Below are 12151 nucleotides of genomic sequence, written 5' to 3' on the forward strand. Positions count from 1 at the left end.
CAGCAACACTGGACTGGAACAGTGCAATGACCTGGGGGTCTGAGAATAGAGTTAAATGTGGCAGCCTGGAGGGGGGAGCTTTGCTTGCCCAGGCTGCAGAACAGGCCAGCATGTCCCCAGGCAAGGATGGGGAAGGATCAGCACACACCCAGGACAACTGGCCCAGAAGGGTCTCAAAATCCCAAACACCAAAGCTCTACGAGCCCAGTGGAGCTTCATCCCATGGTGGAGCCTATGCAGAGACCACAGGTACCCAAACCCCTCTGGAACCTGTTTGTCAGGGACTGGATCACCACAGGCTGGAGGCCCTGAGGACAGTGACACGCCTGTGCTGGAGGCAGCTCTGCTTTGGGGCTGTTTGTGGGGACTGCCCAAGGATACCAGTGCTGTCCGTGGGTCTCCCAGAGCCTGCCAGGTCTGAGCAGAGTCTCCCCAGGGGCACAGAGCTTGGCATCCTTTGCTGAGGACATCCAATGGCAGTTTTCCACCTCTCTTTACACCACAGTGTGCTATGTGCACACAGTTCTCCACTGCTAAATTTCCACACCTTGGCCTCCAGCCTCCTGAGCAACCATCTGCACCAAACCCCCTCTCACACCACAACAGCAAAGCCATCTCTGCCCTGCCAGCTCTTCCTGCCAGTGGCCGAGAGACCAAGAATGTTGGGGAGGAGAATGAAGGGTGGGAAGAGAGGGGGAAGGAGCCAGGAAAAAGCTCCACTCCTCACAGGGTTCTGCCTCTACCCAGAGCAGGGTGAGCAGGTCACTGCCTCTCCAGGAGCCTGTTTGGTCCTGCCAGGGTGATCCACTACATGGACCCATTGCCCAGGGCAGCTGCCCTCCTCCCTGATGTTTTGGATGCTCTGTCCAGGGAATCTTGTCACAGTTATTCACTTTATGATCAATTCAAAAGCCCCTCACCCCCTGACCATCCTTCCCACATTCCCACCCATTCAGTGGCTGGTGACCATCAGCAACATGAGCAAACTGCAGCTCTGCCCACGAGGAACCTGACTGCAGCCATCCACCCCTCCCTGTTCTCTGCCCTGGAGATCACTAGAGGCAGCAACTCCTGACAGCCACTGAGCCCAGCTCTGCTCCCACCCCTCTGGCGAGCAGGGAGAAGGTAACATCACACACAGAGATTACAATTGTGCTAGCGGTGAAGCCAACCTTCTGATCTACAGAAATGATAATAAATAATAAAATAACATCATAACTTAAGATCTGTCTGTAGTCCAGCTACAAAAATTTAAAAATATGGGATAATTTAACTCATACAATACTGCTCTCTGTATAAGTAAGACATTTTCCTTCACTTTGCCATGAGGCTATAAATTACCACAGTTAAGTTCAAACCAATATTTTAACATAAAAATGTAAACAAACAAAGCAACAGAAGTACCTGTCCATGGTCCATTCCTGCCGTTCACCTCCGGCTGGCCATGCCAGCCAGCACACTGGGAAGGGCAGAGGGAGAGCTCTTGCAGGGGGACATCAACTAAGGAAAGGGGGGGGAACGTGCTCTATCATTTTGTTCTCTTTCAATATTGTTTTAGAAGAGTAGTGTTTGAAGGGAAGGCACTATGAGTTCTATCAGAAAACAAATTTTTCTCATCTGCCAATGCCTTGGCCTGTCATATACCAATACTATCCTCACTTGCACCTGCAGAGTTTCAGCTTAGAGGAGACACAGAGGCCTCGGGGCACACTCGAGACACGGCCGTGCCACGGCCGTGTCAGGATTCCCTGCACAAGGCCTGCCATGAAGGGCAGGAAGCTGCTAATGCTTCCAAGAATGTTCAGTGAATAAGGAGACAGAGCAGGGCTGATGCTCTAAGCCAGGCCAGTGATTCCCAGTCTTCCCCCTCAACACACAGCCCTCTGCTGGTTCTCGATGCTGCTCTAGGTGAGAGGCTGCTTCTCCTGGTCCAGTCCAGGCGTCTCCAGCGTCCTCCCCAGAAGTGCTCAGGCTCTGCGGAATGTGCTTTCCACGCTTTGCAAGTCCTTGCTTGGCCAACACTGAGTTGATTGATTTCTTTGACTGACTGAAACAGACAGGAGGTAAGAGGAGGAAGTAAACTGGGAAACGGCACACTGCATCTGAGAGAGGTTTCCCTGTTCAGCTGGAGGTTGACACTCCCAGAGTGAAGCAAGGACGGTGGTAAGAAGTGCTCTGATACCAATTCTCAAGAGGACGAGGTTAGAATACATTTGCAGGATCTCACAACAAAATGCTGATTAAAAAAAGAAACTAAAAATCCTTAAAATAAAACCCATCATTACATTCCTGGGGATGTATTGACTCAGAAGACCCTGGATGTTAGCACCTCAGTACGAGTTTTCTCCAGGAACATGTCCACCTTCTGATTAAAAATGACCCAGCTGGTTATACTGAAAACACTTTGTTCATAGATGACTCTACAGTCAGGTCTTTTTCTGCTTTTCCTCATTTGATAAGACTAAGTGGTTTAGTTTTCTTATCTGTTCTCCAATCTTCAGGGCCACGAGGCCTGGTCCCCTGTGCAAGCAGCAAGAGAATCCCCCGCGTCTGTACACAAAGCTGTCCAGGCAGGACTCCCAGGATGTTTCTCCGTAGTGTGCTTGCTTTCTGAACTTTTTTTTTTTTTTGCAACGAGTCTGTGTGTCTATAAATACAATCCACTCTTTACAGTAAAAAGTGTTAAAATGTCAAAAAAATAAATATCCATGTTACAGTAACTAGATTATTCAATAAAATACATCCCTGCCATTCTTGATTGAAATGCTCAAAGAGAATTAATTTCATTTGGACATTTTCCAGAGATTCGGGTTATTGCAAATCACTCCTGGGGTGGGAAGGAGAAGCATCTTCTCTTCCTGTAAAGTGTGATGAAGGGGAATGAAGTGGAATCTCAGGGAAATCAAAATGCCAGTACCAGGAAGCTTTGGGGGAAATCTGTATTACCAAGTAGCAGAGCTGCAGGGCTTATTGGTCCTGACTGTGGCATCAGAACACTCCCCTTCAGAAGAGTCACAGTCTGATTCTCCAAACTGTGGTGGGTTCTGCAAGACAAAAGGAAAGGGGGAGATTTGAGCACCATTCCTGTGCACATCACCCACACATCCCAGTCTGTCGCAGCAGCCAGGTAAAGGTCACCACCTGCAGAGGAGGTGAGTGGCACACATGGGAGAGGGCACAGCACACAACTGCCCCACCAAAGATCACTTGTCTCCCCTAAGAGAGGGGACAGCACAGAAATACCTGGTCAGAGCACTCTTAAACACAGGGTTACAAGGAGACCATGCAGCAGGCTCTGCCCTACCCCTTCTGAAGACTTGAAAGGCAGAGAAAGGAAGAAAGTCATCCCGGCTTTGTCAGCAAGGCTGCTGATGGATATGTCTGAGGCAGCTTATATCTACTCCATTTCATTATCTATTTTTATCCCACTTAATGCAACTGCAAATCTGATGGCCTCCCAAGATCACACTCATCTGGAAGAGCACATTATGTTCAGCTTTGTTTGTGCTACTCTCCCCCAACCACTCTTTTGCCAAGCAGGAGGAAGATGGGGTACTGCAGCAGTTGCTTTGCCATAGTACACCTACCACAGCATTTTCTAGGCAGCGTTCCAACTTTGTGGCCCTTGGATTCTTTTCCATAACATTTATGTAGTTTTTTTCCACTGAGTGGAAGGACAAGGGGATAACCAACTCACCTCACAGCTGTGTTCATCTGCACAAAGTTTGCCCAGAGACATCTGAGTCTTGACTCTCCGCACAGCACATTCTTTGTCCGAAAGCCCATCTGACTGCGTGGAGATTTCAATGGGGATCTCTGGAGTCTGGGACAACATGTCCTCCAGCTTCTCAGCCAGCTCATCCTCCAGCTTGGTGGCCAGCTCATCGGGGCTGTTCGAGTGGTCGCTTGTGTTCCCCTCCTCTCCATCCGACACGGAGAAGTTCTCAGAGCTGAAGGTCGAGTAGGACTGGCAGCTACTGATGCAGCGGTGGGGTCTGCAAACAAGGAGAGAAGTTCAGTGTTCATCTTGGATAACAGCCACAGGAACTTCCTGGATGCTGTGTTCACTGCTCTGCTGCACCAGGCCTTGTGGAGTGCCTTTCACATCCCAGAGCTACAGAATTCTACCCCTTCTGAATGATTCAGTTCAAGACCTGCATCTTTACATTAATCTGTTTTTATTTGGCCCTGTCTGATATGTCTATATTAGTTGATCTGCCCTGGAGCATATTTTTCTTCGACAGTGCGTTTTCCTAAAGGAAAGCAAGGCTGTACTGTGGAGTTCTGTTTATTTTTTTTATTTATGACATGGATGAGGGTACTGAATCTATCATTAGTAAATTTGTGGATGACACTAAGCTGAGAGGGTGTGTCAATATGCTGGAAGGTAGGAGGCCTCCGCAAAGAGACCTGGAACAGTTGGATGGATGGGCAGAGTCCAATAGGATGAAGTTTAATAAGTCCAGGTGCCAAGTCCTGCATTTTGGCCACAATAACCCCCTGCAATGTTATAGGCTGGGGACGGTGTGGCTGGACAGTGCCCAGGCAGAAAGGGACCTGGGGGTACTGGTGACAGCAGCTGAACATGAGCCAGCAGTGTCAAGAAGGCCAATGACCCCTGGCCTGGATCAGGAGTAGTGTGGCCAGCAGGAGCAGGGAGGTCATTCTTTCTGTGTACTCAGCACTGGTGAGGCCACACTTGGAGTGCTGTGTCCAGTTCTGGACCCTCAGTATAAGAGGGATCTTGAGATGCTTGAGCACATCCAGAGGAGGCAACAAGGCTGGTGAGGGGCTTGGAATATTAGCCCTGTGAGGAACAACTGAGGGAGCTGGGGTTGTTTAGCCTGGAGAAAAGGAGACTGAGAGGTGACCATATCACTCTACAGCTCCCTGAAAGGTGTTTGTAGTCAGGTGGGGTTGGTCTCTTTCTGCAGGCAGCAACTGACAGAACAAGAGGACACAGTCTTAAGCTGTGCCAAGGGAAATTTAGGTTGGATGTTAGGAAAAAGTTTTTTTATGGAAAGATTGATAAAGTACTGGAATTATGTGCCCAGGGAGGTGGTTGTCATCATCCCTGGATGTGTTTTAAAAAAAGACTGGATGTGGCACTCAGTGCCATGGTTTAGTTGAGGTGTTAGGGCATAGTTGGACTCCATGATCTTAAAGGTCTCCTCCAACCCAGTGATTCTGTGAGTTCAAGCTAACCCACCTGGGAATACCTGCATCACCTGGCAGCCATCTCAAAAGCCAGGCAGGGTTTAAGACCATCCACTCAAGAAATAAGCTCATGGTTACTTGACCATCGAAATGGCCTTGTGCCAGAATTCAACAACAATGAGGCAACACATCAGTTGAGGGAACATGCCAGGAGACCCACAACTGGGCATCACATGAAACAGGCAATTTGTCCTCCTATTCTTCCAAGTTAGTAAATCACAGAGGAAACAACATCACACAGGAACTGTATGAATGACATAACACATCCAGCCCAGCATTCTGCCTGCAACCGCAGACAGGAAGGTATAATCTGGGAGAAGTATGAGAACAGGGTATACAGACGGAGCCTGCTTTCTCCTGGCATCTCTTCCTGGCTTGTATCATTCAGCAGATCTGACTTCCAAGCAGAAGCTCAAACCCAGAACACAATGCTAACAGTTGCTGACGGATCCACCCTCCAGAAATTCTGCACTTACAACTCTACGTGGCTTGATTTCCACAGCACACCTTGACAATGAGCTCCACATCTGAAAATGTTCTGGATGGAAAAAGCGCTTCCTTTTGTTCATTTTAAAGTCCCATTTGCTTCACTGGCTGCCCCTAACATGAATGTGAAGAATCATTCCTTGTCTATTTTCTCCACATAAATTAGAATTTCATGCACCTCTGGTGTTGCCTCTCCTCCTGCTAGAGAAACATTTCACCTATTTAAGCTCTTCTTCTACAGAAACCATCCCTAACTACTCTTGTCACACTTGTCAGTACCTTTCCAAACTTTACTGTGGTTTTTGAGCTGAGGCAATGAAGGGGGCATTAGGATTTAAACTTCGGGTGTGCTGTGGATGCACACAACAGGATACAAGATTTTATTTTCTTCTCTGCTCCTTTGAATCAAACCTTCAACCTGTTTGCCTACCGGATCACTCCTGCACTTCAAGCAGCCGCTTTCATGAAGCTACAGCACCAAGTCCATGATGTCTTTCCTGAGCACAGGACTGCAAATCCTGCTGTTCCCCAGGCTTTAGTAGGAACACTCTCCCTAAGTCTTATTTTACAGGTAGCACCATCAAATTTGATCTGCTGTTGTCACTTAGCTCTGCAATCTTATCTGAATTCAGCTACAAAGGTGCTGGGCTGGAGTTTTCCCCACTGTAGTAACAATCAATAAGCAACACTGGGAGTAGCCCACAAAGGGTTCCCATATCCACCAAGTCTGATCCTGGTGAAACAGATGCAGCAGCTCATTTATAGAGGCAGAATCATGTTATCAAGTGCAAACAGCCTGCAGCAGGAAAGCTGTGCCAGAGAGAACATCTCAGGATGGGCTGGAACAGCAAGTGGACATGAGGGATCAGCTGAGGGTGGATGGGACACACCAAATTCTGTTCTTTTGCCAGCACCTTCACCAGTTTCAATGCTGGTGTGCAGCTGTTATGAGAATTCTCAGTTTTGTCCCACCAAAGAGAGATTAGAGTGAATTCACCTTTTACCTTTGTCTACGAGGAAACTCCACTTCACTGTCAACTTCACCCTCCTCCTCTTCTGATGACTCATCCCCGCTCTGGCAGAAAACAAGGACAAAAAGGTGTAATGTCTGGGGAAGTTCAAACACAGCTGACCCTTGGTCCTCCAGGACAAAGTCACTGCAAAACAGTGCAAAAATCTACAGGCTGCAAGAATCTAGACCAGAAAATAGCCTATGTGCCAGGAATGCTGACTCAGATATTGTCTACCAGGGGCTGTTTCAGGCAGCCTCAAGGCTGCTATTCCCAAATCTGGCGTGACTGACTAGGAAATACACTAGAGTATTTTAGCAGGTATGGAGTACAGAACGTTCCAGATTCTCATTGAAGCAAATAAAGTAATTAGCATCACATAGAAAGCCACATAAATTATGGAGCAGATTTGGTGCTCTTGGGTTTACCCTCTTCTACCACAGCCCATCAATAGAGCAGGATGGAGGATGACACAGCCTTTGCCATGGGTTTCACTAGCTAGGAGAACTTGGGATTTGTTTCATACCTGTCAGCACAGAGCCTTTTATTTTCCTTTTCCCATTCAAATCTACCCCCACACTGTTGTTTTTTTACAGCCTCCTTCTATCCTATCCAACCTGTGAGCCCCTCATTCAGATTAAGCCTTTATCTCATCCCATCCCCTTGTTTTACAAGGTCCTACTGCCTTCACGCTGGGGCCAAACCACACTCTTGGTCTGGTAATTATGCTATTCTCCTTGACTTTTCCAGCCAGGCTGAGTTTTCATGCTCTTTAAACTCAGACTTCTCTCACCACCTGGATGGAAGCAGGAGGAACAAAGAGCTACTTTTGTACACCTGTGCCATAACCTTGTTTTTATTCTTGCAAAATCTTCACAAAATACAGGAGAGCTATGACTTCCAGTGTAGGGGAACAATTTCCAGCAAGTGCAGCAAAAGGGATGTTCTCAAGACCATGGCAAATGTTGAATCTTTGCCCTGAGACACAGCAGCACCACAGATTCTCAAAGAAACTCTCACGTAATATTACAAAACAATTTAAATAACGCATTTATCCCTTCCTTTGGAGAAAGGGTTGAAAGCATTTTGAGACTTTTTCAACATCAAAAATTCAGCAGAACAAGTTGCAATTCAAACCAATGTGAAACTGCACATAACAGAACCAGGCCCTACCAAAACCACATCTTCAAAGCCCATTGCTCTGTCCTTACCTTTTGGAGGGATCTTGCTTTGCAGGGTAGCCCTGAGGAAGCCAAGTGCTGTGGAGTGCCCAGGGTGGACGCCGCCGTGCCCTGCTCCTCCAGCTTCTCCATGAACTGCGCGCTCTCGTAGAGGGATGCGGATGCCGGGGACTGGGGGCGGCTCCCCCCTGGTTCCACAGACGCCATCTGTGCCTGGCCGCTGTCCTCATCCCTGCACTGCAGGCAGGGGTCGTAGGCATCGGCCTGGCAGCACTCCCAGCGCTCGGCCGTGCTGTCCTTGCTGTCCAGGCCGCGGCGGCAGTCGGCCTCCATGGCGGTGGAGATGAGGTCGGGGCTGGAGCCGGACATGCGGCGCTGGGCGTGGTTGCTGAGGGGGCTGCGCAGCGCGGCCGCGGGGCCGAAATACCGCAGGTTGTTGGCGCAGGTGGCGATGTCCTGCCCGTGGGCGTGCAGCCGCGAGTGCTGCCCGTGGGGCCCGTGGCCGGGCTGCTGTGGCACTCCAGGGGTGTGGGGAGGGTGGGGAGGACCAGGCTGGGGGGCATCGTCTTGCGCTGGCTGGTTCTTCAAGATCCCTGCAAATTCATTGTAGCTGCCTTTGCTGTTCCCCCGGCGGTGCCGGGGTTTGCTGCGGTACCGGCTTTTACCACTCAGGGTTGACATCTTGGGACTTCCTGAGACTGGGGAGCCATTGGATGCTGCTTCTGTGCTGGGTATGCCCTCTGACTTCAGCAGATCTGGCCTGGGTGACAGGGAGAAGAAGCTACATGTCAAGCCACAAACAAAGAAGTGACACCAGCCCAGGGCCAGGATGAAGAGGCAGCTGGAGCCAAAAGCACACTCTCTTGCTTCCTAAAATCTACAGGCTGCCCTCCCCTTCAGCTGCTTGACTCCTGCATTTTGGTCCCTGTGATTCTCTCCACTCAATGCCATTTCCATTCAGCCCACCCTGCTCTACACTCCCATCTGGCTGCTTTTTCCAAGAGCTGTCACACGCTCTCTTTTTCCGCTCTTATTTTGATGTTCTCTCCCAAAATAGCTCCCTCCCAGGACCTTGAGGTAGAGCATGGCTCTCACTCTGTGCATGTACAATGGTGGTGATCAGGCTGCTCATCTAAGAGCCATGTGGGGATATTAATTCAGAAGTGATTATTCACTGGTAATCAGGACTAACTCCTGGAAATCCCCAAAAATGTAAAGACTAAGACAAGTCCTCTAGAAAAAAAATAATCTCCCTATCTCAAAGTCATGCAGAAGAGAAATAACTGAAAGGACAGCATGAATTCCCAAATCTCAAATCCCAAATTAATTCCTCAACAATGAATCCATCCTTCCTGAGGCCTGCCTGATTTCCACAATCCCTTGCCCTGCTTATTCCCATACAAGTAAAGAATGATCTTGGACAGTTAGGAATTTGAGAAAACACAAGAGCTACCTCCTGTCCAAGCACCATCATCTGCTCAAAAATCACATGGACCAACAATTCATTCTTTCAACCAACACTTTCCATGATTCTGTAGTTCCAGAGAGCTGCCCAGGTGGTAGGGATGGCAGAATTCATCCCTTTCACCTTAAGATAATTCAACAATTATGGTTCTGAGGATCAGACCAGGCTCAAGAAACCCCTTTGTACCCTGCATTTCATCAGGCTCAAAGGGAAGGAACTGCCCAGTGGGGATCTACCACTGGGTCTGGCACAGGACTGGGTTGTTACTTCTCACCGTTTGGTCTGGCTGCCTGGTTTATGGGAGACCCCTTTCCTCTTCATCAACTTCTCCACTGTGTTGGGGTGGATTATTGGTCTGACTGGGTGGCGTTTGTAAGTCCCAGGGTATTTCTTTTCCACCGCTTGTTCCCTCCTGAAACATCAGGGAAAGACAAAAAAAAGAAAACCACATCAATTGTTTGTCTCTCCACCTGCTGCTCTCACTGGACAGGAACTGGCTCTACAAGGAAAACACTGCATGCCCAACTGCTCTGCTGAGAAAGAGCACAGACACTTCTAAATTCCTTCTGCAGCCATCATGCAGCAGAGACAAGGCCCTGACAAACAGTCCACGAGCAGCACTGCCATTCCCTTCACACATGGGCCAAAGGATGCCAGCACCAAATGGGAAGGTGCCTTTCTCCAAGTCAGTAACCACTGACAGTGGTCTGCAGGAATTCACTCTGAAGGGACCTCTCTCCCTGCTCAACAGCAATTCCCTAACCTTTGTAGTTTGTCAGGGGACACTAAATCTACAAGTGCCACTATCCAGTTTAGAAATGAAGCACTGTTTGTGCTCTGCTGTGTGCAAATTGACACATGCATATCACCAATCCCGGACACGTACTTGATGAGCTCCTTCTCCCGCACCTCCAGCTGCAACATGATAGCACTGAGCTCCATGTACAGGTTATTGGCTCGCTCCAGCTTCCTCTCATAGTGCTCACGGATATCTAATGCATGTCTGAAAGGCAGAAAAGGCTTTATTCCAGTCTGACTTCCATGGACCAAGAGAAGAGAAAGAAAAAGTATAGGTGCTTTAGGAAAAGGCCTTTTGAAAGTCAAATTTGTCAGCTGTACCGCACAGAATCCCAGATACAGCTAACAGTGAATAATGATTGATTAGAGCCTGACACAGCAATAAATGGTTTAGAAAGTGTTCAACAGCCCTGAAAGAGTGGCAACACTCCTCCCCAGAAGAGCTGCAAATGCCTCACACGCACCCAGAAGCCCTCTGGCCAAGCCCTGATCAGCCTGTTTGCACAGAGAAGGGGCTAAACCAGCCTCTGCACAAACAGGAAAGTCATGTGTCTGTATTTCATTATCAGCAGGGTGTCCCCACAGCTCCAGCTGAAAGACATGGCCACCCAAAGCTCCCTGGAGACAGGGAACACTGAACAACCACTGCAGCAAATTACCCAGCCAAGGTAATTGGTTTGACACAGAACTGCTTCTTAGAGTTTTATGTTTTTCTGTCAACTGTATTTGCAAATCTGTATCACCAGAGGAAACACTTTCCCTTCTTTAAATAAACCTTCCTCTTTCATTTTTAAATTGGTTTAATGTTCAAAATGCATTTCAGTGGGCTGTTCATATGAAGTATGTTCACTCCTCTGGAATAACTAACCCAAAGAAAGTATCAGGGCAGAGAAAGCTCACAGCCAACCCCGGGATGGATTTCCCACCGAGATGAATGTATCTGCTTCAGTGCAGTTATCACAAACACCAACTTTCAGGCACAAATATTCCCTGGAAAACACACAAGCCTCTGTCACCTCGTCTGGAGAAAACTGTTGAGACTGCCCAAGAACAGCGACAGTTCTCACTGCTTCTCTCCAGCTTCCCATCAGCTGAGCAGTGCTCATGGCCTAGGCCATGCCCATGGGAATTTTGGTCTCTGGGTTCACAAGAAATTTAGGCTGCCCAAATTTATACCACCAGGAATACTGGGTCCTGTTTTGGGAACCTCAGTACAAGAGGAGAATAAAAAGCGTCAGGGGCTGGAGCAGGAGGCCCTGTGAGGAGAAGCTGAGGGCTCATTTAGCTGGGAAGGGAAGGCTGGATGGGAAAAGTGAACTGTAAACACAGAAGACTGTGAACAGACCTCAGCTCTTCTCTTCGACGGCGAATCAATTCTTCATCCAGCCGGTGGATACAAGTTCCTTCACTTTTAATTTTCTCAAAATGTTTCTTCACTTCTTCTCTCCATTCAGCCTAGGAAAGCAATTTACTTTTAGCTATTTACAAAGAATTGGAATCTGTAGGTGCACTATAGAAAAACTCTTGGGCAATGTTCTTCATGTCTGCAGAAAATTACAGCTTTGGGTTGAGAATGTATTTTTGTTAGCTGAATTATTTTGGGTAACAACACTGCAGCACATGTAGTGCCAGCATTTTCAAATGGTATTTACAATTTTGTGCTCCAAACAGAGAATTTAAAACATATCTGCATTTTCTAAGAAATATTTTTTTTAATTCCTAGAGCTCTCTTGTCCTAAGAGAACATTTTTTTTCATTTTAGTGGTGAAAATAAGTAGAAAGACTCATCATTTTGAAAGCTCCATGATGATGCCTGTCTAGAGTGATACTCTATTTGCCCCTTGAAGCCCTGGTTCCTGCAGCAGAAGTCTCAGCTTGGAAAAGTTTCAAATATCCATCAGGTTGCTCCTCCCCAAGAATCAAACTGAAATCATGGATCCAGATTTTCTCTACTCAATGCGCCCTCCAAAATCGAATCCTTGTAGCTAATTCCA

The 12151-nt window shown here is 47.9% G+C and overlaps 1 protein-coding gene across 8 annotated transcripts in view; it reads right to left on the reverse strand.

Moving 5' to 3' along the window:
• Positions 1-2607: 2607 nt before the first annotated feature.
• MAP3K13 (mitogen-activated protein kinase kinase kinase 13) overlaps positions 2608-12151 on the reverse strand; it is a 68384-nt gene continuing 58840 nt past the window's right edge. For 7 of the 8 annotated variants that reach the window (XM_015637490.1, XM_033516795.1, XM_015637492.1 and 4 more), the window contains 8 exons: positions 11503-11612; positions 10246-10362; positions 9634-9771; positions 7925-8654; positions 6708-6778; positions 3698-3995; positions 2947-3044; positions 2608-2858 (listed from right to left, as the gene is read on the reverse strand). In XM_015637490.1, coding sequence (XP_015492976.1) covers positions 2822-2858; positions 2947-3044; positions 3698-3995; positions 6708-6778; positions 7925-8654; positions 9634-9771; positions 10246-10362; positions 11503-11612 — 1599 coding nt within the window. In that variant the 3' untranslated portion in view covers positions 2608-2821. Of the gene's footprint in view, positions 3045-3697; positions 3996-6707; positions 6779-7924; positions 8655-9633; positions 9772-10245; positions 10363-11502; positions 11613-12151 lie in introns of all 8 variants that reach the window. The other variant, XM_015637496.1, reaches the window with a different exon arrangement.

This window comes from Parus major, chromosome 9, assembly GCF_001522545.3.
Source record: "Parus major isolate Abel chromosome 9, Parus_major1.1, whole genome shotgun sequence".
NCBI lineage: Eukaryota > Metazoa > Chordata > Aves > Passeriformes > Paridae > Parus > Parus major.